Below are 26,647 nucleotides of genomic sequence, written 5' to 3' on the forward strand. Positions count from 1 at the left end.
CATCAGGAGAGGTCACATCACACAACCTCTGCTGCTGTTTTTAGGCCACTCAGTGCACTCATGCATATGTTTCCCTCTGGTACTTAAATATGAGCGGAGAGGAGACTTCTGGTGAACACTGAAACACTTCCTGTCTTAAATAGAACACTTTTACTTTAAAACAAACACTTCTTTTACAGGGTACACAGCCCATTGAGACTGGCTGTCAGGACAATAATGTAGGTTTTCAGTGATTTCCCTTCATGCTGATATACTTGTAAAAACAGAAGTCTTTTGGTCAAAGTATGGTTCTTCTTGACTTTCTGACAGCAATTTGAAAGTTAAAGAGTAGTTGTGACTTCATAACTGCCACAATGTGTAGGTTATTTGAGAACTCTGAAGAAAGTTGTGTTTTTTTTATTTTACTTGAGTGAAATGTGACTTGCCAGCTTTCAGATTTGCCACAGTATTGTGGATTTTAATTGATCAATAATGGACATTTTCTGTGAATTTTACTGTGAAAAATTCTAACCTTGGCTACTCGGAGCAGTTGCATAAACTATAAAGAATAGTTAAAAATGATATTTCAGCAAGATACTATAATCACAGAAAATGTATCAGAAAACATATTTCATGAAATTTTAAGCGTAATTCATCACCCTATTCTTTCTGCTGTCGCCAGGGATTTAAATTCTCACTTTGCTGCTGTGTTTTAAGGGAGGATGTGGTAACAATAAACAGCATTTCTGACCACACCAATCAGCGCTGCTAGTTAAGATCAGAGGTAAATCAAGAAACATAATAAATAGAGGAAGATTACATCAAAACATAGAGATAGTGACACACCAGAATAGAAATATGACAGAGATAATCATGTTAGAGTCTAGACATGAGATGCTTTGAAGATTTAGGAGAGACACCAGCATCCAGCCTGTTCTGTCTGCAGGAAAGCTGATTTAAATGTAGTGCGCAAGCTCCTCATCAGTCCGACTCCCGCTGCGTGATATTTTGTCATATTGGTTCCTTACTGAGTCACTGTTGGCTTTAACAGCAGGGGAAGATCAGTGAGTGACAGAAAACCAGCTGGTAAAGGGGCATCCCCCTGTCACCCCAAACACATTATTATATAGTGTACATATTTAACACAGAGGCTTACACACACTATTCACTACTGGGCAGCCATGTTGTTTGAACACAGTCCTACAAGATACTGTGTGTGCTTAGCAAAACAAATCAGAACACCAGATTTAAAGAAAAAGACAGGGTATACATCTCTTAGAAATGACTGTATCTGTGGTTTCATTGTCATTTTAGGCCGGACAAAACAGTGGTCTTTATATGTTCTTATATTTATCTTGTATGCAGACTTCAAAGTATGTTTGATTGCCTGTTCACTAAATTAAATATTGCTGAGCCAAATGGATAGTACAACTTGCCAAGAGATGGATTGCAGCCAGGGGGGTTGCGATTGAAGCAGAAAAAACGTCATGACACAGGGTTTGAGATGTTTTCCTGTACCTTCAGGACACAGAACGATAAGATTTGGTCTTTAAGGCAGGCTAAGCTCCCATCAACCATGTGATGCTGTGGTTTAGGCCACTGCCTCTGAAAATTCCTTATCATTCCCTCCAGAACATTCTGTTGGTTTGAACCTGTTCTGCAGTGATGATTTGTTGCAGATCTCGTTTTGCTGCTGAGGTTATTTTGTGTCCTATAAAACATTCAAGTGTGATGTCATGCATTTTTCTGGTCTGTGCCAGAGGCCTAAGTAGCACCCTTCTCCACCCCTGTCTTATCTGTTTTAGCATTCCTTCATTGTTCCCAAGGTGTTTGGCATGAGTGTTTTATGTTGAGCTTGCGTCACACTATGCAGTTTTTCCAGCTGACTGATTTGATTCAGTTGTATCACTACCAGTTGGTTTTTCAGACAACTGTTTATCAATTTTTACTTGTGTTCAGGTTGTTAAAAGAAATCTGTGATCAAGAATATAACACAACTAAAATGATAACTGAACCTCTCTGAACTTTTAAAACTGTTTTTTATCCACTTTTGTTTCCTGTTTGATTTCATTTTACATTTTCCTTTTCAGTTCACCTTTTTAAATCATAATTCTTCTTACTTTTGAATTCAGAATTTCTGATAATATGGTTTTATATTTAGGGTAACAGAAGCTACAGCAGTTGATATCATTTTTCACTGACTCTATTATTAACTATACAAGCAATTTGAGAGTACATATATATCATGTAATATGTCTCAAGCAGATTTGAAATACTCATTAAAAAACAGATTGGCCAGTTGGATGACATCCAGAAACACACATCACCAGGGAAAACTACAAGAGCCAAGAAACTGCCTCACTCAAGTTCTTGTATGATTAATGCAGAGGACAGAGTTGACCTTTTAGAGAATGTCCTGTGTTCTGATCTGGATATTGATATTCTCTACATTTGGAGTCAAACTGACGGTGTCAAACGTGAGGAGTGATATTCACTTTGTAGAGCAAGAATCTCTGACATCGACTTCTGAAGATTTCTTGCTAACGACGATGGCTATGATAGCTTCAGCACAAAGTACCACAGTCAAACTGCAGAGAATTGATGATCACTACAAGTCACTCAGCCATTCAAACCCACTTTTGAAGTGTTTTCTTTCAATGATCTCTATTTTGGACCACCTTATGTTGTTGCCAATTCCTGCTTTTTTCATAATTTATTTATTGTCCATCCCCCAATTCACCTCGTTTCCTCGGATGTCCCCTCGCATTCATACAATAGGAGTTCTTCTCCCAAACTTTGTATGTGTGCGTGACAGAGAGAGATTGGGAGGGGGAGAAAGAGGACATGCATAATTTAGGCTGCTGGGCTGAAGCTTGTTTGTGCCAGCATGGGGAACTGGACCAGAATTCACTCAGATCTCCTCACTATGCTCTCTTGTCCTTGCAGCTGTCCCCTAGAAAAGCTCAATTACTGGACTTTTTGTAGTATTTTCAATTTTGTTGAGACGAGTAACATCCATTAACAAGGTGATTTTTAACAACAAAGTGATTTTGAACGATGGCTGTCTTAATGAATGGAATGACATTTCTAAGATGAAGGTCATTTTACGGCGCCAAACTAAACAAAAAATAAGGTTACTGAAACTCAGTTTAACAGCAACATTGCAAGAGATCTATTTTGTGCGTCAGCTGCTACGGCAAGTATAAAGATCAGAACACTGGGTGACGCTGTAGCTGCTGCCTGTTGGTAGAATTAGCTTTAGCTTTTCCTGGCAAAGAAATTATGTCACGCTTTAAGGGGACTTATTCCACTAAGGTGTCAGTAAACGCAACACATTAACCCACTGATAACTGTGCTGTACGGTACAAGCTTAACGGGCTGCCAGTCAACAACAATAACCGAGGCAAACGTGTGGAACTCCCAGTGAGTGTGCTTCCAGTGACAGGCATAGCTCCGTCAGACTCTGTCCTTCCAGCAGAGACTTCGACAGAAGCTTTTCAAGCTACGTGGCTCTGAATACCAGCTCTACTGTCCATTCCACTACTAAGTGGTGGTCACTTGGTATGCACACAGCCACGAGGCCAGGCTTCCCACACTCATTGCTCCTTGCTTGGCATTTGCTTTGATAGAGGGTTCTGGGAAAATAATGTAGGCATAATTATACTTCAAGTTCAGTTTGTCTGCCCATTTTGTCAAGCGGTTACTCTACTTACATTGATATGCTAACATGAGAGGACAGCTCAAACTTGTGGACTGATGATAAGGTGTCCTCTGTCCCTGCCCCTCTGTCCCCTCTGGTTGGCAAAGTGCCTGCACTACACAGGGCTGCAGAGGTGACAAATATGATGTGCCATTGGCTGTTTGACTATCGGAATACAGATGTGTGTAAGGAAGACAGTGTGTGTTTACGTGTGGCAGAGGGTGAGGATTGGTGTGAAAGAGCTGTGACAGGCTGACAGAGTGCTTAACCACATCCAGTTCCTGCAGGTTAACAAGAGATGTTGTGATGTTGAGAGACATGCCATTTTCTCTTGCAGGGTGCTGCGGATATTTGTTTGTCTTTTTTCATCTCTCTTTGATGAGGCTTCTTTTTCATCATCTCTATCTTTGACATGAATGATATGCGTAATGTGTTTGTAGGTCATTATAGAGAACCATTTGATCCTTACGGGCAGACTGCAAGCTAAACATGGGGAATGATCACAATGTGGAATATACAAAGACACAAACTGCATTTTCTAACCTGCTTTCCACACTCTCTTGAATAGGGACCAACATCAAGTAGGTATTTTTAGGGCTGATACTGATAGCGGTTAGTAATCAAAAAGACTGATCAACATTTGGAACTGATATACATTTAGAGTAAAAATAAGAAATCTTTTCATTCATGGTACCTAGAAGATCAATACTACTCATAAGATGCCCTTACTTTTCCTTTTGCACTACCAAATATTCTACATTTCCCCTCGTCCAGTTAAACATCTCAGAGTATACAGGTACTACCGGACGATTTGGCACAACATTAGGTACAGACATTAATTGTTCTCAGATGATAAATCCAAATGACTCTGATGATCCCCTGACTTCTCATTTAGTGCCAGCATGAGGTTAACATTTTAGGTTCTATGTGAAATGCCCCAGCAGCTCCTGCATAGATTACTATGGAATTTGGTTGTTCCCCTGACTTTCCATCTACCACTATCACAAGGTCAACATTTTTTATTTGTTCAGTTCAACAATCATTTATCACCAAATACCAGCAAAACCATTTCCATCTGCCTTAGCTGTGCTTTTTGTTCTGATAGATATTGAGCATAAAAAAACATGTAACATGTTTAAGAATGTTATTTGTAACGTAGCTGTAATGTGTAAATCTAAGATCAGTTTACATGCCTATGGATTGCAATTTCCGCTTACACAATGTCAGCACAAATTCTGTCTTGAGGCCAGGCAACACGCAATCTGTGGAATTATTATCCCATGTTAGTGGGACAGACGAAGCTAAACACACATCTTGGCAGTGTGTCACTACTGCGCATTGTTCATTAAGCTCATGGCAAGTTCACCACGGGCTTAGATGCAATTACTGAAAACTGCCCAAACTGCACTATCCATACATAATCAGCAGGAAAATCACTTGCATCAAGTCTAGACTTTGCTTAGAGATAAGAACATTTCCACGTAACCCATTATCTTCTGCTCAAGTCATAGTAAAGGTTATGATGTATCTTAATTCCATTTTTAATGCAACTTTTAGTGACTTAAAATCAAATAGTCCATGTTTTATTTCAGTCTAATTTAGCAATTTTTTAGATTTCACTTCCTGTCTACCAGAATACCAGTGGATGCACCTTGTAAATGGCAGCTATCACAGTAAATATAGTTGAATTTTGGGAGCAGAGTCAGGGTGCTACATGCTATTTTCACATGTGCAGTTGTTAAGTAGACTGTAGCTGTGTTCTCCATTAGAATACAACAACCTTCCTCTGAGCAATGCCGTGTTTGCTTGTTTGGTGTGAAAGCTCAGAAACTTGCTGTCTCCTTATCACTGTCACGGCTTAAGGGCGAGAAGAACTATGTTTGCACTCTCAAACACTGATCACTTTAACCCGATTGTGTGTGTGTGTGTGTGTGTGTGTGTGTGTGTGTGTGTTAGAGAGAGGGAGAGAGACAGAGAAACTGTAAGAGCAAAATTATTGTTGAGTAAGGAATAATCTGCTCTTGTCTTTTCAGGACCCAGATTAACTTCACCGTGGCCATTGACTTCACAGCTTCTAATGGTGAGCCTCCCAGTAAACACACACACACAGACACAAACATTTTGGATGTGCACACGAAGACACACAAAGTGTACTGAATGCTTTGGGAGCATTTATTCAAATATATGCAGATGGGGAATCAAGTGTTTCCTAATAGCCCTCTCCATCACACCTGGCAGCTAAAGCTGAGTGCAGTAACGTGCTATGATAGCTGTGATTAAGGACCGTGTTATCCATCTACCCTTGAGCTGGGTCTTAGCAGGACAGGCAGCGGCAGTAAGAACAGCAAATTCAATGTGGTGGTGTCTGAGGTTCAGGTGTACTTGATCTTGTCTGGCTCTCACTAAAATCTCAATTGAGAATGATGGCTGGTAAAGTTCTGCAGTTTATTATAAAGCAGCTTTAACAGCAATAAGGACAGTCGTGTAGAGGGAGACAAAAAATGTTTCACATCAATAACCCATTAACGTGATTATCACCAATTTAGTTCTATCACTGACAGAACAGAAACACTAGAGAATTATTTGTTGGTTGTTTATTGAATCACTGGCTGCTGTATTCAGGGAATGAAGAATGAGAATTGGAAAAACATTATTTTGAGGTTCAAGTGGCTTTTCAGATAGGCATGGTGGTTCCCTTAAAGCACCATTCAGCCCACACAGTCTCTGACAGCTCATGTTTTTAACAAAACAGACAGGTAATTATTACCTGCGTGGGTTTCCTTTTTTCTGTCAGTAAAACGTATCTACAGATATATATTCTGATTTTTTAATTTCACAATTTTAGACGTACTTATTTTATGATTTTAAAGTGTGATTGAACATGTTGTCCAAATCATTACTCCAAAACCATTGTAGAAAGCACACACATTTTGGTTTTGATAATACATTTTTGATAATACATTATAGTTATTGTGCTTATTTTGAATAACTGCATCTATAAAATATTGTCAAGACTGAGCAGTAAAAAACTACTTTTTAAGAATGACTGAATCATCACCTTGATGCTGTGCCCACATCACCTCTTCAGTCGTCTAAGCATAATATCATTCCCACGTCCTCTGACTGTGTGTTCCCTTTTTCACAAACAGGTAATCCAGCCCAGCCCACCTCCCTCCACTACATGAGTCCGTACCAGCTGAATGCCTACGCCATGGCCTTGAAGGCAGTAGGAGAAATCATCCAGGACTACGACAGCGATAAGATGTTTCCCGCACTGGGGTTCGGAGCCAAGCTGCCACCTGACGGTCGGATCTCCCACGAGTTTGCCTTGGTATGAAACTGAAGGGGCTGGGGTTGAAAATGAGGGAGTAAGACGTGTAGCTGTTCCCTGTATGGGGTTTTTAGAGCTCTGATCACTCAACAGAAATGCTCACAAATCAAACACAGGGGTTTTGCACTCAAAACATCATGCTCCTGACAAGTCAATGTTATTTATTTATTTAAATTTTATTTTATTTTATTTTATTTTATTTCATTTTATTTATTCTTGTTCCCATGGAGAACTGACAAACTAAAAAAATATGACATTATGTCCCTAAAGATGCTTCTTATGCAACGAAAGAGGGGGCAGAATTTAAGAGCAATTTACACCAACGCTTGCCAATAACACAAGAACACAGAATCACTTTCTCTACTAACAAGCACCTTAAGGGACCCCAGTAGACTGATGCTCTAAGTCATGTTGCATTTACATAATAATGCTGACTTTACCTCAGAGTAGCTGTATGAATGGCATCAGTGTATGAATGTGTGTGTGAATGGGTGAATGTGGTAAATATTGTAAAGCACTTTGAGTGGTCAGTAGACTGGAAAAGCGCTATAGAAATGCAAGTCCATTTACCATTTACCACTTTAGTCAGTGAATTTTGAGAATCATTCCACCCCTTGTACCCACTGATGAAGATGATTGAATTTTTGCAATTTGCAAGGCTGAGCACACATTAAGTGTATCCCCCTGCTGTGTTTCCTCAGCTTAGGGGGCAAACGACCTGACATGACCCAAGTGACACAAGAATGCATGTTAGTGGGAGTAGAGGGCTTTTAGTTTAATTTGAACACTTGGAATATGTAAATTGTGTCTCTTCTCTTCTCTTCTCTTCTCGTCTCGTCTCGTCTCGTCTCGTCTCGTCTCGTCTCGTCTCGTCTCGTCTCGTCTTGTCAATCTAGAATGGGAACCCTCAGAACCCGTACTGTGCGGGCATTGACGGTGTGATGGAAGCCTACTACCAAAGTCTGAAGTCAGTTCAGCTCTACGGACCCACCAACTTCTCCCCCGTCATCAACCATGTGGCCAGGTAACTCAGATACATGTCAGTTAATGTCAAATTGTCACATTTTGACCAACTTTTCCTACTCTTCCAGTTTTTGGGTTCTTAGATGTACTTTTCCACAGTCTTATTTTCAGTTATTCACTTGTCATCATACCACGTGCACAATGTTTTACACTTACAACACTGCTTATATAAGGAACTTCAAATCATTTGATTATGCGTGAAAGAACACCAAGTACATTTCACTCTGTAATTGACACTTCGCAGGTTTTCTTTAATAAGCTTCGTGCAGAGGGTGTTGCCAGGTAGCTAACAAGAGCTGGCGAGAGAAACTGAGGACTTAAACAGACAAAGTAGCTGACAGCTGATTGCATGTTTGTTTGTGCCTCTGTGTAGATCAGAACACAATTTATGCTGTCATGCGGACATGTGATCCAGACAAAGTTCTGAAATAAAAAAAATAGACATTTAGGAACTAATGATGCAAGTGTGTAATTAAAGAGATGTACTCAAGTGAAGCCTCTCATCAGGTTACTTCACATATTTAGAAGGTAATTTACTGAATCTTAATTGGGTGGTTACACATGAAGAGGCAAAGGCTCTCTGAAGAGAAACAGTGATACAGAGGCAGCAGTTTACTTTCATTTCTCCTGTAATGTCACAGTAACAGCAACTCCTTTTACTCCTCTACTCCTTACTGCCTTCTTTGCTCATTCCATCAAAACACCTTAATGATTCTTCACTCCTCTGTAACATGTATTTTTAATTGCACAAATGAGTCACACATTTCTGTAAGTACATCAAAATCTTGATATTCTTTTTATTTGCAGATGAAGCTGGAAGGCATTTAGCTTAATTCTGAACAAACTAGGGTAAACAGCTCTCACCAAACTTTAAAAAGCTCACTAATTAACATGCTGTACTGTATCTTGTTTGTTTACTCTAAATACAAACAGTACTTCAGAGTGGCTCGTTGGCTTATTTAGCTACAGTCAGAAGAGGTTAGTTTTGCATAAGGATTGGAAAAAGATGGCTCTATTAAAAAGATAATGTAAGCATACTGTACCAGCCCATCAGTTAACACGTTATATCTTGTTTATTAACATGGCACAAAAAGTGTTGTTTAGAGTGTTAGTGCGCCTGAGGGGGTTTGTATGGATTCAGATATTTTGATAAGTGAGCTGCTTATCAGTTTGGCTTCAGCAATGCTGGGATACTATTTTTTTTATTTTTTTTTATTACCTTTGCATTGAGCCAGGCTAGCTGTTTTTTTCCTGTTTCCAGTCTTTAATCTGAGCTACAACTGTTACATTGTCCTGACAGGAGACAAAAATGAATAAATCTGGGAAGTCCTCCATGGGAACTACTTTTAAAAAATAAAAAATCTGTCTGTCGTTTTCAGTCACGGGCTAAAAAACAAAAACAAACCCAGTCAAGAGTAGAGCAAAAATATCTTTTTCATTGAGAAAAGCTGTCATCAGTGCTGTTCTTTGCTCTTCTTTCAATGAAAAATACCAACTGATATAACTGTTGATATAACTGCTAAAGCAGCATCTTTGCTTACACTAACCTAATCTAGGTTTCAAACAGTTGCTTCTTTCGCTGGATGTCACACCTAAACCATGCACATATAATGGCTGAGGGAACCTGGTTGGTTCAGCAGCTGTGTGTTAGGCCACAAATGCATAGCTTGAAGCCTGGCAAGATGGATCTTTGACATCATATGATCATGTGATACACAAATCCAACTGCTTTGTAAAGTAATGAAAGATGCATTTTCTGTTCTGTTCTCTGCACTCAAAAAATAACTTGAATATAAAGTAGCAAAATCCTACACAGCAAAGAACTCAGTCAGACTACATCTCATTAATATAGTTTTTCCTAAAGAATTTGGTGAGTATAGATTGATCAGCAAGCATTCTACTCTCTTCCTCCTGTAATAGTTAAAACATTTCAAAACTAGGCATTTTAAGATTCATGTAGAGTCTTTCCGCAACTGTACTGCCAACTTCAGTCCCTGCTAACAGTGTGTTACCAAGTACAGGCTGTTGCCGTCACCCTCCTCCCTCATCTGTAATCCCACCTCCACCTCCTCTCAATATTTCAATAACAACTCCCCTTTTCTCCTGTGTGTCTTACTTCACTCCCACATGCAGCTTATTAAGTGTTTACTTAATTTCTCCTACCCTGCTCTTCCTCTCTTCTGTTTAGTTGTTGTCCTACCTTTCCATCTTTCTATCTGCAGAGTAACACTTAAATACCAGCTATTTCTAGTGGGAAGGAGGCAGTCATAATCATAGATTTAACCTCCTGGTGCAGAAAGGTGAAGCCGAAGCGAACGAAAAAATCTCTGTGTGTAAATATCAGTAGCAGTCGGTTCACGACTCACAGGGGAGTAAAAGGTCACACTCAACATGGCAGGATAAATTGAAAGCCTGTATTGAGCCGAGGATCTATAGAGTTGACACAAGATAGATGTGCTTGACAGATTGAGATCCTCCAGAGTGGGAGGTAAGTGACATTTATTCAGTGAGGAAAATAATGTTCAGAACTATTTTGATGTACTCTATTTAATTTGGGAACAAGCTAAATACTTTAATTAAGATCAAACAGAACGATGCTTGATCAGCTTATGATTTGAATCATCATAGTAAACAAAGGAGGATGGCAGCACAGAAATAACTACAAAGATAGTTTTGTGTGTTTTTGTGTGTAGGTATGCAGCTTCAGTCAAAGATGGCTCCCAGTACTTTGTGCTCCTCATCATCACGGATGGCGTCATCTCCGACATGGCCCAGGCCAAGGAGTCTATCGTCAATGTAAGGGTGACACCTGACAGTACACTGGGGTTCATGCGCCTGTCTTAATTGGTAAAAGAAAGTTAACTGACCTGGAGTGATGAGGAAATAAACTTTAAGCAAGTAGCATGACCATTACAACCCTTAAGTCATACAATCAGACCTACAGCCTTGAATCCCAAGTTGCAGTTGATATTATCTATTATCTTTATCTGCACCAAAACCTCTCTCAATAAAGTCAATTTGCAACTTCATTCACAATTAATGAAGTGTCCCTCACCTCAAGCAAAACCCAAAGGCAAAAATGCAGTGAATGTGCAATTCAACCCAAACTAATAAATCTATACTTAGAAGCAGATTTCATAAAAAAAATGCAATGGGATACAACATGCCTCACAAAAGATGAAAAATAACACATATGCAATGACGGAATTGTTAACAACAAAGGAGACAAATGAATGAAGAGAGGCCTTCTGCCACAAAGACAGCTGCTGATTTACGTAGAACCTAGTAGATGTGAAATTGTCTGTATCAACTGGTTGTTAGGGAAGGTATTGAGAGCTGGAAAACAGCTGTGCAGCTGTGAGTTGGATCGCTGTCAGCTTGTAGATGTTTTGACAATGGAGTCACTTCATGGAGAAAAGGCACGTAGTGTTTCCTTTACAAAACAGGTGTTTAAATTGACCAGAACGTAAACATGAGGGTCGCTGATTGAAATATTTGGTACTGAAAAATATTTTACTCATCTCTTGATATCTGTCCTCCTTTGTAATGCCAACAGAAATACGGCGTGACTAGGGAGCCTTTACTACTGTTATATTTATTTTAGTGTTTGCTGTTGCCGGCCTCCCTTTTGACAGCCTGTAATTCAGCCTCCAACCTTCCTCTCCATCACTGTCAGGTCATGGAATGCTCCAGAGGGGAGCCAGAGTGTCTGATGTAGAATACAAACAAAGTGAACAGTGCAACTATATTTACGAAGGCAGTGATCCATCTGAGGTCTTCAAAAGCAGAAATGGAAAGAAAAGGAGGCGACACGGTAGAAGGAGGTGGTGGTAGAAACATAAAGAAGACCTTTACCAAAAAGAGCAAAATAAATGAGATGTTTTGATATGATCATCTACTGCTTTGCAGCCTGAGGTCAACCCATTACAATACAATGAAGACACACACTCTAATACACGCTCTGTGATACTTATACACACAGCCACACACAGAAACACGTCATTTGTAAGCCGTGTTGTTGATTCCCTCGTCTCCAATATTATTCACTGCGATGTCTCAACCCACAGCACTTCAGGAGATGCTGCAGAGACACACACGAATGTTTACACTCACTGTACATACTATACATGTTGGGGAGACATAAACATTATACTTGATGCTTTGTTTACCGCTCATGAAGACAGGCTGGATATGTTAAATTCACACACCACTTTTTACAGTTTTGTGGATCAAATATCATTTGTGATCTCCTCTGCTGCAGGCGTCCTGCCTGCCAATGTCAATCATTATTGTGGGGGTCGGACCTGCAGAATTTGATGGTAAGTCAACAAAGATTTTACAACTTGTGAGTAATATTCATGTGTAAGAAACTTTCTACTTGGGCTGTGGGATGTTAGGAAAATCTCACATCCTGTAGATCATTTTATATTCAGATAACAAGACACATCATGACAGTGTGTGTTCTATAAATTAGAACACACACTGTTAACACATACAAAGGCTTATTCCATTTTGAATGACATACTTGAAACATGATTGTTTTTTACCTGTTATTTTGAACCTTTGTGTAAATTTTCAATGATGCCTGTATTTAGCAGAGTTTGAAAGGAATGTTTTTCCCATCCTTCAGACTTTTCATACCCAAACCATTTCTATAGAATAGAAGTCACCATTCTTTCAGGTACGAGCCCCTGGTTTTGTCTTGATTAGTTGGAGTCCTTCTCCAGTTAGAAAATATCCTGTTCTGTGTCACATTCACTCTCCTTCATTCCTCTCCACGCCTGCTTCAAATTGAAAGAAGGCAAAGCGTCATCCAAATGACAAAACAAGTGCTGTGATTTGCACTTGTGAAATAAATGATAGAGGATGAAATGAAATGATTACACAATATAAATTGTCATTATGCACAATCTCATTTTCTGCTCTATAGAAATACAGAAACGTGAGCTGTGAGCTCATTGACAGCAGTGAGAAATAATGCTCATGTGTATTTTGTTTTCTCTGTGTTCTCCTCAGCCATGGTTGAGTTAGATGGTGATGAAGTCAGAATCTCATCCAGAGGAAGATATGCTGAGAGGGATATTGTTCAGGTACACACTTCTTTCTTTATCTCAAACCATTCCCGTTTTCACTGAAATGACAAATAAAACCACGTCCATGCTTCCAAATAGGCTCTGCCACTTGGCCATGTAGATTTTTATAATCTCTTTTGTTCTGAGTTTTATCCATCATGATGTAGTTGACACCACCAGGCCAAATACTAACTTAAACCACCCTAATCTGATCCATGGTAATTAAACTAAACACATTCATTTTGGAATATGCAACTTATAACATGGCAGCTGATGCTTTATTCGTACAAATTCTCAATAACATTACCATTAAATCAGAACACGTTGACACACAATAAGCCTGGAGCTTTTGAAACCCTTGGAGCTCCAGAGCTCCTGGTCTAAATAGTCATAAGACTACTGCTGGACAAGTTGATCTAGGTGGTTTTCATTAACCTTAAAATAATAAGAAATGTGTGATTTTCTTCAAGGTAACGGTGCGATTCATTTTTCGGTCGACTGTCGCTTTAACTTCTGATAGTGGAAGGAAGTTGGCGAACGTGAGAACAAACAACGTACCAACATATAAAAACACACCACCTCACCTGTGAACCTGTTTTCTGACAAATTTTAACCACTGCTCTCACAACAACTCCCAAGATCCCACGCTACTTCATGATGTTTTCTAATGACCTCTTTAGTTTTCATTGTTTTGATTGAGCATCCCCTAGTGGCAGAATTGACATGCTCTGCATTTAATTATCCAAAAATATCAGAACTGAAGTCAGTGGACTATTAATGTTGGGCATTCCAGCCGGAAGATGTTTTCTCCCTTAAAATCACAACTTCACAGAGGATTTATTTGGCTGAAGGCAAGTGATGGAAAACACAGCTGAGTCCAGTCCAGGTCATCCATCTCTGTCCATGCAGTCAGACACCCGGTCACCTCGACCCTGTGATGCAGCACACGACAGGCGGCAAGATGAACCACACACATACACAGACAGAAAATGGCATGCCCCGCAGCATCTGTTAGGGGTCTGCCAAATCTCTGCTTCTTTCTTATTAAAGTGGATGAAGCGTCACCTTCAGCTGTAACCCCGGCTTAATGTACGCGTTAAAAAGCCTGCAGGGCAGCGTGGGGTCTACAGTCACACAGAAGAGCCCTGGGTGGTGCATTATGGACAGAAAAAAAAGATGAGACTCTTGGCACCACAAGTCGATACAACTGAAATCAGCTGCATTTTTGGCTCTGATGTTAAATCTTCAGTGCAGATTTTGGGATATAAAGTGGAAAAAACAAACTCTAAACTATGATTACTTGTCCCTACACCATTCGATGTATTCATCCATTTGTTCGTGTCTGTTTTTTAAATTATTATTATTATTATTTTTTTTTACAATCATTACTTGTTATCCTAATGTCAAGACAACCAAAAGTAATGCAAGCATTAAGCATGAGCTGTTTGTTTTTCTCTCCTGCGTGACCTTTTTACTGCCGCTGTCGCATCTTGCTCCCTCACACCCTCCCTCAGCCCACGTGATGCGAGGGAGGCTAACTCATTAGTTGGTTTTTTAACAAGCTGAAGGGCATACACACACACACGCATAGAAAAGACCCACAGATAGTGTAAAACTAAGCTTCACTTGTGGAATGTTACATTACCTCTGCCTACAAGTTCTCATTATCAGCCAGCTAATAACCCAGAGGGACACAGCAAGGTTTACTTTTTGCAGCGAGGGTTTCCAGCATAAATTGGCCTCTGAGATGATCTGGTGATTGTGGATGACAACAGCTCATTAAGTAAACGAGATAACCTCATATCTGTCCACATCTAGTTGAGCAGTACTGAGCAGTCTTGTAATGTAAATGATGAGTCACAGTGGTCAACAACAACAGCAGGTGTCCGAGGGTTCTTTAGCCAGACAAGTTTTGAGAAAAATGTGACCTCAGTGTTTGTTTTAGGTCTTATTTGTTGTATTGTATTTTATTTTATTAATCACAGTGATCAGGTAACTCAGCATTGTAGCCAAAGACGAGGGCAATGAACACGAGCTGCCTCACAGTGAGGCTGTTGAGAACATTGTGGTTATCTGTTGTGATACGATGCACATTCAGAATTTCTATACGTATTGTTGTATTTAGTAGTCAAGGGGTAGGCAATATGGTCTTAAAAATGACATGAATATTTTGAGGCTATGTGCGATAAAAACATAGATATATCTCATTTTTGACCACTGGTCGATAAATCTTTTTACTAAACTCCTCAAAAGTACTTCAGAAATGCTAAGAGTTTGGGCACAGAATCAAATATCACAATATTTTTATCAAATATCCTTATTTAATTGTATATCCTTATTTCTATTTTCTATCTGTTCTGATATATAATAACTGTTCTAGAATGGGAGCAACTGTAACATTACCCAATTTCACCCCAGAATCACAAAAAAGTATTTCTGTAACTTTCAGTCATAGATTTTAAATAGACCTCAAGCCATCTGAGGCATATAGCCAAAAATTCTAGCTTCCAGGTCAAGTCTTGTTTATGCCGGCCACGTGACCCAACAAATTTTGTTGGTCTCGCCCACAACTTCCCGGTTACATCAGGTCATAGTTGAAGCAGGAGGTCAGTCTGTACACTGTGACACATCATGTTTAATTCCATCATCATGAAATCAGTTACATCCATGAAGACTGACTCATTACGAACAACTTCTTTCATTTGCTATTGTGAGAATTAGCGGTGCTGATCACCCGTTTGAATCTCCACATTTTGAGCGTAATACTGGATCCCAGTAATCCCAGACATTTGTTAAAACTAACTAGGTCTTGGCACGTAACTGCTGGCCCTGAGCCCGGCTCCTCCCTCACTGTCCTAAAGCTTGAAGCAGCCCTTAAAGGCACCAGTGAGCTTTAATGTCCAATATTTTCAGTAAGAGCGTGACATCACTATTTGCTGCTTATCTCAGTGACCTCAGGGATCACATTTTACTTTTAAGGAGAAAGTTTTGACATTCACCAGCTCCTGTTCACCAGACAACCAGACAGCCTCATTTCATCTGAGAAAAAGGGGCGAATCTGCAGTGTGATAATTAGGGTAGACTCTCTCCTCTATAGCAGCTCCAATTTGTGATCCAGGCTGGAGAGATGACTGTTTTTTACGAGCATTTTCAAATAGTGAACAAAGCAACTTGAATCAAGTAGGATGAATAACGTCACATAATTCAGATTCTTTCTTTTCCATTACCCCCCCCCCCCTTGTTTTGCTCACAGACATTTCACCGTCATCCCTTTGCTCTTAATCTTGTTTCTCACTTTTGTTCTTCATCTTTACACTCCACCTGCTCCTTTTTCTGAAATATTCCTCTCTGTGACTTTCTTCTTTCTGCTTCTGTTTCCTAAACCAACTGTCTCTCCACTCATGGTTTCCCATTATTATTTTCACCTCTTGTACTCCTCTCAATCGACCATTCTCTCGGTCAGTTGTTCATATTCCTTGCAAAATACACATATAGTTTACAGTGGCAGATATACAACTCAAAATTCCAACCTATTTTTTAACACTATTTTAACACTGGGTCCTCGGTGTCGGACAGAGGTAGACAAAAGCAGACTCCTCATTCCCGACAGTTTTGCAGCTAAAATAATGACTGTCTCGAGCAGATTTTATCAGCTATAGTTAGCGAACTAATTAAGATAATGCAGCCTACATCAGTTGATTGACAAGTCTGAAATTGTCCACAGCTGACTTAATTTAAAAATGACAACACCGTAAAGGAGAACTATAATATACACTTATAGACATAAAATATATTGCCTAATCTCAGGCAAAAAAAATCATTGACATGTTGGCAGCTATCATTAGAGCAGATAAACACAGTTTAATCTGCAGTGCAGTTACGGATGCTAATCTTTGATCGTACACTTGATTCTTCGCTGTTCTTTCTTTTCAAATCTCACTGTAACAGATATGCTCCCCTCTCCTTCCTCTCAGTTTGTCCCATTCAGGGACTACATCGACCGGACGGGGAACCACATCCTGAGCATGGCCCGGCTCGCCAAAGATGTCCTGGCTGAGATCCCCGACCAGTTCCTCTCCTACATGAGGACCCGCGGGATCAAGCCGTCGCCAGCGCCACCTCCCTACACTCCTCCGGGCCAACCCCTCCAAACCCAGATATGAGGAGCCGGGAGGATGAAGGTTTTGGAGTCAGGGGTTACCTGAACTTTACGCCCAAAATACTTCCATTTCCCAAAAGCCGCTCTCCAGGCCTCGTCGTCGTGGATCACGATGGTCGCTGCATGTCGGACCAGGAGAGTGTCGCCTTTGAGGACAGGAAAAGCCAATGAGAGTCTGTTTACTTCCACTGTCGAGCATTCCTTTTACTGTCTGGAATTTTTTGTTTTTTTGCCTGGGAAACCTGGACAGGCTTTGGAGAGAGTTTTGGAAAAAGGCTGTTCAGAATAGAAGCGCTGATGAAAGGAAGGGGAGGAGAAATGAAGGACAGCTCTTAGGAAACATGTGAAGAGAATGTCTCCAGACAACGCAAAGGAATCACTTGATCTTAAATTAACCTTTTCTGTAAATAGCTGGACTTCTGTAACTTCTTTCTCTTGCTCTCTCTTTTTCTCTCTTTCCAACTCACTCACTGTTTACAGTAAATGCTATCAAGGATTTTTAATGTTGATACTTTTATATACACAGTTTCAATATGAGGCTCGAATACTCTCTCTCTCTCTCTCTCTCTCTCTCTCTCTCTCTCTCTCTCTCTCTCTCTGTCTCTCTCTCTCTCTCTGTCTCTCTCTCTCCTGGCATGTGTGTCAGGTAGCAGCAGTGCAGGTCCTGGTAGCCCTTCTGTACCGTACCGTACCGTGCTGTACTGTACCGTACTGTATTCTGGTGTTTGTATTAACCTTTTTGCATGAGTGTAGCCTCAGTCAAGTGCATGCATATAGTGGCCCTGCACTACCTCTTCTACCCATCTGTCTGTCTGTCCGTCTGTGGGGGATGAGTGTCTGTCTGCCTCTATCTCCATTTGTCTCTTCACCTTGGCTGTCTGCACTGCTCTCAGGCCTGAGATCTGTCTCCCTTCTTTCTGTCTATCTCTCTCTCTCTTTCTTTCCTTTCTTTTGTTCCTCTTTCTCTTCTACTAGCTGTGTTTCCATCCATTTAATGGCAAGTTATAAAGACAAGCTGAACAGAAAATGCATCATTTTTATGCTCATCAGATGAGGGATGGCTTTTATTTCAGAACATAATTGGCTTTATAAAAGATTCCTGTTCACTGCTTAACAGTTCATTTTTCAAACATGAATTATTTGTCCCATCCTTTTTTCATCTACTTTTCATCTAGAACCATCATCGGATCAAACAAAAGTATTTGCCCAGTTATTTGATTTATGACCAAAAAACTAATGACATTCCCTTAAGCCTTTGTTGTACTTGACACTGAGTGCTAATAAGCAAATAGGAGCATTTTAACTCACTAAAAATAAGATGGTGAACATGGTTAATATACCTGCTAAACATCAGCACTGGTATTGTATTAGCATTTAGTTTAGCACGGTCTCATCCAGCTACTACCATGGCTGTGAATGTTGTGTTTAGTGTCATGGGAAATGTGAAGTCAGTGCTAATTAGCGAGTGTTAGCATGCTAACGCCATAAACCAAGATGGTGAACATGGTAGACATTATATCTGCTACACATACGCATGTTAACGTTGTTAGTGTGAGCTTGGTAGCATGCTGACATTAGCATCTAGCTCAGTACAGCTTTGTACAAATGTTAGCATGGCTGTGAACTCTTAGTCTTGTATTTTGTCCAATAGTAGCTGTAAATGTGTGTTAATTAGCCAATGTTAGCATGCTAAAACACACTAAACCAAGATCGTGAACATGTAAACGTTATAGATGCTTAACACGGGCGTTCACATTTTGTTGTACATATTCTGAGCACATTAGCCTGCTGACATCGGCATTTAGCTCAGTATAGCCTCATACAACTGCTAGCATGGTTGTAGAATGTAGGCTGTAGCCAACACTAGTAACTGTTAAAAACACATAATGTACTTTCTTACATTATAAATTCCAGTTTATTTGCTTGAGCGAAGTAGATGAAGATTCAAATTGTGCAATTTCTGTTTTCCAACGTTTCATGTTTTTTGAGTTGTACTTCTTTGACTTGTGAATGGAAGCATAGCTACTCTGTCTCTCTCTGTCTCTGTTCTCCTCCAAACTGCCTTGGCAATAGGATGCCCACATGCCCAGGGGTTTTGTCTCATCGTGTCGTCTTAACACCACATCCCTGCCCCACGTATAAAGCGACAGCAGCTGCTCTCAAACAAAATACTGTTTGAGCAAAAAGAGCCCAGTGGTCAAAAATGCAGAGAAAAACACACTTTCCCTATGTTGGCTTTCTGTTCAGTTTAATTTTTCTTATTTTGGTGTATACTTTTATTGCACCTTTAGCTTTGATATAGCTTTTTATATGTTTGTTTTTACGATATGTATTTACATGTGCCAATCATGTGGAAAAGGGATGATCGGTGTGATTCTTGTCATGTCAGTATCGAGCGATCGTTTCTAAATGAAGTCTAATGAAGAATGAGAGTTCTGTTTTTGTCACGAATGTGAAAGGTTTGATCAGTGTCGTGTCGAAGAAGTGTGCTTCCGTGATGAGTGAAAATATGTGGCGAGTTTGCGTGTTATATGAAACAGCTACATCTTTTAAAACAACTATAGATCAAGTTTTTGAAAAGTCTTACCTACAATGGGGATGCACCAACCTTTGACAAATTATTGGATAGTTAGTTCACCACCCATAATGTCAAAGGATATGTAAGCATGGCACTAATATTAAAGCTTACATTATATTTGTTTATCAACACTCGGAAGTCTTAAAGCATTGACAAGCATTTAGATAAAACTTAATAATAACCATCATTGAGAAACTGTTAATTTATAGTTAAATCAATGGCTTAATAAATGCTTTATAAAGTGAACAGTAAAATAAGTATTAACTAAAGTTTGATAATGATGGTTATTATAAGGTGTTGCCAACATTTTTCTCAAGTGGACATGATGTTTTCAGATGTTACCGTCCATTTTTATACATCTAACTACCAAGTTAAACCAGACAGTGTCAGTTAGTTAATACACAGCCATGTTGTAGTAATCAACTGTTTAACACACAATTTAACAACAACGGAAGTGTTAAAAATCACATATTACAGCCTTTTAACATATGTTAAATATGTATCATTCTTTCTATTTATAAAGGTTCATGTTTCCACATTTAAACATAACAGATATAATGAATATTTTATTTGGCCTCAATTATTAAAAAGCTCATGACCAGCACATCATCCACCAACTGATGTTTTATAGAATGGAGACTTTTCAATTAACTCACTTTGTTTTATCAACCCAGCACCATTTACACACATACTGTGCTCGACCATGCTGATTGCTGCTCTAATGTCTCCACATACTGCATCATTTTGGCCATTTTCAGTCGATGCCATGTCCCTTATCGCTCAGCTCATTACAGAGTCTCTCCAAGTATTCAGCGTTGTTGCGGCAGTGCCAGACACTTGTGTCATTATCTTGTTTCGCTACTCTGCTACAGTCTTTCACCACATTACATTATCAGCAAATGGCCTGTAGTAGCGCAGTGTGACTGTGAGTGTCAAGGTGTGATTTGCTTGTTTTTTCAACATGTGAAAGTTTTTTTATTCTCATTATTTTAATCATTTTATTGGCTTTAATTTCCTTTTTCAGTGCACAAATGCAAGTAAAAGAAATGTACGGCTTAAGGGTCAGTAGAGTACAGTGGAGTGACCAATTATAATTTTTAACTGACATTTTATATATTTGAAGTTAAGTTGTTTAACATTCCCAACTTGAACTTTTCCTTTCTCGCAGTCCTTACATCCTGTATTGCAGCTGAGCCACAGTGCTGATACGGCTGGACTAACTGTTAGCCGAGCCGGTGCAGTCACACTCCTGCAGCCGCCCGCTGTGTTCAAAGCGTAGCTGGACTCGTCATTAGGACTGCAGGTCAAACTATGGAGCTCATTACTGCCCTGGCAGATATGTTACGAAACTCACATCCTCCAAACTGTTAGCGATCCAACACTGCGGGGGTCAGGGCTGGTTTATTATAGCTTTTGCTGATTGAAAAGGCACAGTGGGGATGTTTTTGCGAGGTGGGCCTTTCTGCTCGGAGTGGGAAGTGTTTGACGTTCATATTTGGTGACAGCTTCAGGGGAATCCCTGCAAATTTCTGTATATCAAGATAAAAACAAGTGTGGTAAAACTGGATGGCTAGGGGATAAAGTTAAAGGGAAAATATGGCAAATTACAACTTGAATTTCATCTATTCTTGCTCCAGTAGCATAGTACTGATTAAAGTTATCACAAAATGACTGTTAAAATGAAGTTTTACGGTAGTACAAGGAGAGGAGAATCAAATTGACTGATAGTGTCAGTTACGCAGCAGTATCTGTCTAATGTTAGGTAACACTAGCCAATGTAAGCTGCTGGTTGCACTGGAACAAGTGAAGATGTAGTGGCAGACCTGATTATATCAAGAAGAGACATCCATGACTTTGTGTTTCCTCCTGGACACATTTTAGCCCAGGATGCTGTTGTAGTGCTTGTAAGGTTCCATATACAAAGAGCCCATACAGGACGCCTGTATCATGCCATTTGGATGGCTTACTACCTCCTGGTTCCACTTGTGGGAAAATACCTACCTATCTACCTACATGCTCATTTCACTAAATTGACAGGAACATTGTACATTACACCTGAAATAATATGGTTTTATTGGGTAAAGGTTTGATATCAATTAGTTAATAAAGTAATACTATGTGATTACCAGATTAATAACCAGGCAGTAACTTGGTATCAACATAGGGCATAGCTGGGTTGTATTAGACTATATTTTGCATTTGGCTTTCTTTATTCATTATTCATGAAACTACCAGGACTTGTTGATGAGTAACAAGTCACAACATTAATCGTATGGTCTGTACAGCGTTACCTTGAAACAAGGCAAGAGAAAATGAAATTCAGTGTTATGATGTGCCAATTACCAATTTTGTCTTCTGAGAAATTGCATGAGGTTTTTGAAGGTTATACACTGATAGTAGCCAATTATTGTATTAACATTGACCTGTATTACCTCATTATCAGGAATATCACCACATTTGTGCCACCATATTACCATTTCTTATTAGCAGGTTAGCATATTGTTGCCAAAATATTGCTTTACTATTACTAAATAGTTTCCCTCATTTATTCCCCAATGTGTTTCCCTGTTATAACCCTTTGTTTTTGCCCCTTAGAGTCTAATATTGCACATATATACCCATAGCTAATACCAAGCTATTACCTAGTTATTACTTCAGTAATTATGTAGTTTTACCTGTTAGCTTTATATTCATCAAACTGTTACAACGTTATCACCAAGTTACCCACCATGTAAAATGCTACAGAAATATTTAGTTGCCAATCTGTAGTTTTTGAAATTACAGAACTTAAAATGAGCTGGACATTTTTTAAACGGGGGATTCAACCCACGTCTGAGAGAGTTGGGTTTCAAATTAGAATTCTTTAGTGACATGAATTCAGAGCTATTACACTTGAATTTGTTTGTTTGTTTTTTTTGGCCTGCCTTTGCTTCCATACCTACACATAAACATGATCATATTATCGCTACAGTCATTTGTGCCAGTTATCTTCTGTTAGTCTGCTTTGGTTGAATGGATTTTATTATTATTATTGTTATTATTATTATTATCATTATTATGAGTGAATGAGTGTATGTGTGTGTACATGCATGTGTTTGATATAAATATATTTTGGGTGTGCGTTCGTGAGTGTGTGTATGTGTGTGCGTGCGCGTGTGTGCCCGTGTGGCACCTTTATACGAGTGGTTTAATAGACCATGTGAGGTGTTAAGACACATAAGATCTTTGTTTACTAAAGCTATCCAAATAATATATTGTATGCTCGTCATATCTTCTTAACAACGTGCACTATGTTTGCATGTACAGTTTTACAAAGGATGCACCAGTTCCTTTTGTTGAAAAACTGAGTGTTTTGAAATATAAAAAAAAATCTATATGAAAAATCTTAACTGTACAAAAATGGCCTTAAATCTTTCACTCGATTTTCTTGGAATTGTGCGATGCCTTCTTCAGAAAAATGAATTGTTTAAAAAGGAATTGATCGTTTCTCTATTTTGTGTCAGTGTTTCTATTGCTTTCTAGTGGGTTTTCCTTTGCACAAGTTCAACAATGGAAGAAAAAAAAAAGATTATCTTGTACTTTTTTGAAACCGTAATTAATCAGAGAAAGCATGGCTGAAGTACTGATTGTCTGATAATACATATAATAGATGACTATTTCTGTATCGAACTATGGATTTTTAAATAAATATTCATATTAAACACAAAAGATGTTGGGGCGTGTTCTATTCCTCCATGTTGTCATCTTCTCAGGAGTGATATGTGGGTTTGCCCCTCCTGACAGGATAATAAAAGTACTTCAAAGTTTTCCCACACCAAAAAAACGCACAGTGCACATGGCCACAGTAACACTATGTGACTTTTTTTTTTTTACATTTCAAAGGTGTCGCTGGAGCATCTGTCTCTCCTCTGAACCAGTCTGAGCCTCAGGGTACCTCTGAATCTGTCCTCCGCCTGCAGAGGGTGGCAGCTCCCTCCTGCATTAATTGGCACATGTTTAAAGAGGCATTTAGTGCCACTGTCACTCCCCTGTCACACGAAAACACCCAAATTTCTACTTTTCTATCTGCCGGGGATTTGTGTGTGTGTGTGGGGGGGCTTCTTCATCAACACTCAATATCTCAGCGAGTACTCTGGCAGGTGCTGCTGAGATTCTCAAGTCACGATCCGGCTTGTTTTCATCAGCGTTTCAGTCTCACTCCTGCCGCTCAGACTGACAGCAGGTGTACAAAGTTTTGCTGCAGTAGTGAACGAATTCCCACTGCTACTATGAGAGATCAATAAAGATCATAAAAGTTAGATATTTAGGGAATTCATTTCGGAACTCTTATTTGCTTTCTTGCTGAGGGTTAAAGGGGCAATATGCCGTATATTAAAACCAGCAGGGAAATAGCTAACTAGGCTCCTGCTTAAGTAGCAGCTCTAAAGCTAATTTACCAAAATTACTTTTTTTTTGTGGTGAGAAGCTTCAAAGCACTGGCCCTCCTAGATGCCCCTATGGTAGATAAAACATGCTAAAGTGCCCTCTAGGGAGCCATACAGTGGTTAAAAAAACACAAACCTAGAAAAAAAACACTATGAAATGCCCTCTCCTCACTATAAATATGTCATGATTTTCTGCATTCTAATAAATACAGGGTTATTTTCCCCTCAGTGAACATCCAAAAAGCACTTTTGGTAATTTGGAACATCGAACCTTTGGTTGAACCTGTCACAACTGTGGACACTTTTGATTTAAGGCCAGAAACAATGGTCTTTGTGATTTTGTTGGCAGGTGGTTTAAAGGAATCAAAGTTTCAGCTTCGATGCCAGTTGCATTAAATCACCTCTTAAGTTTTCATTAAAAAGTTAAAGGAAGTTAAATGTTAAATAAAAACTTCAATTACCAACTGCCTGTCATATGAGCTGCATCTTTATTGTGTTGTTCCTGTTCTCTGCCATCGAGGTCAGCAAACACGTGGCCGACCCACTCACACGCCTCTGACTCTGTAGAGAGACGACAATTACTTCCACTCTCCAATTAGCATCATATGTGCACGTGTAAGCTGCTGTTTACATGGTAACATCATGAGTCTAATTGGCAAATAGTGTTTTTTTTTCCCCCACAAACTTTCACCTCACTGTGTTTCTGGCTTGAAAAACAAACAGTTGACGAGCTGTCACCGTCACGCTTGGTAATCAACACGGGGAAACGGAAAGTCAGCAACATATGGATTAGTTTCCAATTATCTCCACGAGGAGCGACGCAGAGGGTGACAGGTGACAGAGAAATGTCAAAGTAACAATCAGACTTGTCAACGAATGATCAGATTCTACACAGCTTATCACTTTTTAAGCCTAAGAAGAACAAAAACCATGAAAAAAGATTAATAAAAAAAAAAATCCAGTGGAAAACAAGGAGTGGACTTTTCCAGATTGTGAGCTTGAACACGAACACATCACTGGCGTTTCAGAATGGACGGCTCGTCTTAAAACGGAGTAAGACATCCGCATGGTGTATGTTGATAATAAAGATGGCTGACACTGACATGGACAGATGTAATTGAGGATTCACACAGTGTCGGTCCGCCCCCCCCCCCCCCCATCCCCCCTCCTCAATCAATCACCATCAACCCTCTCGTGTTTATTAGATAAATGTCAGCTGCCCACATCCATTTTCCCCTTCATAAATTTGGACGACGGGTGAAATTGGCTGATGAATTTGTCTTATTACGCGTCAACGTTTGCGTATGTTTTGCGAGACGAGTTGTTGACGCTATTAGAGCTTAAATGAAGTTTGATCATTTAGGTATAAAATTGGACAGCGGTGAAGGAAGGATCCCGTATCAGCAAAGATTAAATCACAGCTTTTTTTTTCATTTCTTTCCAGACTGGAGGATTCTCGTCTCAGCAGAGAGGACTGTGTGAAAAGATGTCTTCTTTCGTCGGCACTCAGCTTTCAAAAGGTTCAGGCATTTTCAAGAGATCGGCAAACAGTATTCATTTAGTCCACCCTTCTCACCTTTAGGTTGGTTTGGTCATCTTTTATGAGCCAACCGTCACATCTCAGAGGGCGTCTGGAGCTCTACTGTAGGCTTTGTGAGACAGTTGCTTTGTACTGAATATTTCATGCATGATGCGATTGTGGAGCTGGTCTGGTCGGATGCTTCTAATCGCTGAACCATCCATGCAGGGATTGCTAAATCAGGAAAGTGATATTTTCGTTTGTAACACTGAAAAATAAAGTGAAAAATCAGGCCAATACATTTTTTTTTCTGTGTTATACATAGATGTCTTCTATGGGTTTTTGTGCATAAAAAAAGCTTTTAGTTAAGAACGTCCCTTCCAGCAGGAGCTCCTCTCTCCTACAGAAAACACTGCCCCTGAAACGCCTCATCCGTCGTCCTGCCTTTCATCCCGTGACTTCTTGACATCACGCCACGTCACCATGTCACACATTTGCATCGCTTAGTGCCATTTTTATGATAGAAGTGAAGCTAGCTGTAAGCTGAAAAACACGACAGAGCCGACCGGAGACACGGTGAGCGGCGCTGGCTCAGTCGTGCGCGAGCTGACCAATCAGAGCTGATGGGGTCTTAAAGAGACAGGAGCTCAAACAGGCCGTTTCAGGCAGAGGATAACTAATGTGTTTTTTTTCTTGAGTATAATAGCATGAAATCATATTCTAGACAGGTTTCTTTCCAACCTGTCTGGTTTCCTGAGAATAAGAGGACTTAACGGTTATTCCAGAGGTACTTGTGCATCTCCTCTTCCCTCTGCCATTTTGGATCTGTGATGCCATATGTCAAAATGACAACAGAGATAAA

The 26,647-nt window shown here is 39.7% G+C and overlaps 1 protein-coding gene across 6 annotated transcripts in view; it reads left to right on the forward strand.

Annotated features, from left to right (window-relative positions):
• LOC119032822 (copine-8) overlaps positions 1 to 26,011 on the forward strand; it is a 90,014-nt gene extending 64,003 nt beyond the window's left edge. For 3 of the 6 annotated variants that reach the window (XM_037122401.1, XM_037122405.1, XM_037122406.1), the window contains 7 exons: positions 5,713 to 5,759; positions 6,829 to 7,010; positions 7,907 to 8,034; positions 10,727 to 10,829; positions 12,295 to 12,352; positions 13,050 to 13,123; positions 17,080 to 23,550. In XM_037122401.1, coding sequence (XP_036978296.1) covers positions 5,713 to 5,759; positions 6,829 to 7,010; positions 7,907 to 8,034; positions 10,727 to 10,829; positions 12,295 to 12,352; positions 13,050 to 13,123; positions 17,080 to 17,268 — 781 coding nt within the window. In that variant the 3' untranslated portion in view covers positions 17,269 to 23,550. Of the gene's footprint in view, positions 1 to 5,712; positions 5,760 to 6,828; positions 7,011 to 7,906; positions 8,035 to 10,726; positions 10,830 to 11,709; positions 11,847 to 12,294; positions 12,353 to 13,049; positions 13,124 to 17,079; positions 23,551 to 25,710 lie in introns of those variants that run through there. The other 3 variants (XM_037122402.1, XM_037122404.1, XM_037122403.1) reach the window with 3 other exon arrangements.
• The last annotated feature ends 636 nt before the right edge of the window (positions 26,012 to 26,647 follow it).

Source organism: Acanthopagrus latus, chromosome 14 (assembly GCF_904848185.1).
Source record: "Acanthopagrus latus isolate v.2019 chromosome 14, fAcaLat1.1, whole genome shotgun sequence".
Taxonomy (NCBI): Eukaryota; Metazoa; Chordata; class Actinopteri; order Spariformes; family Sparidae; genus Acanthopagrus; species Acanthopagrus latus.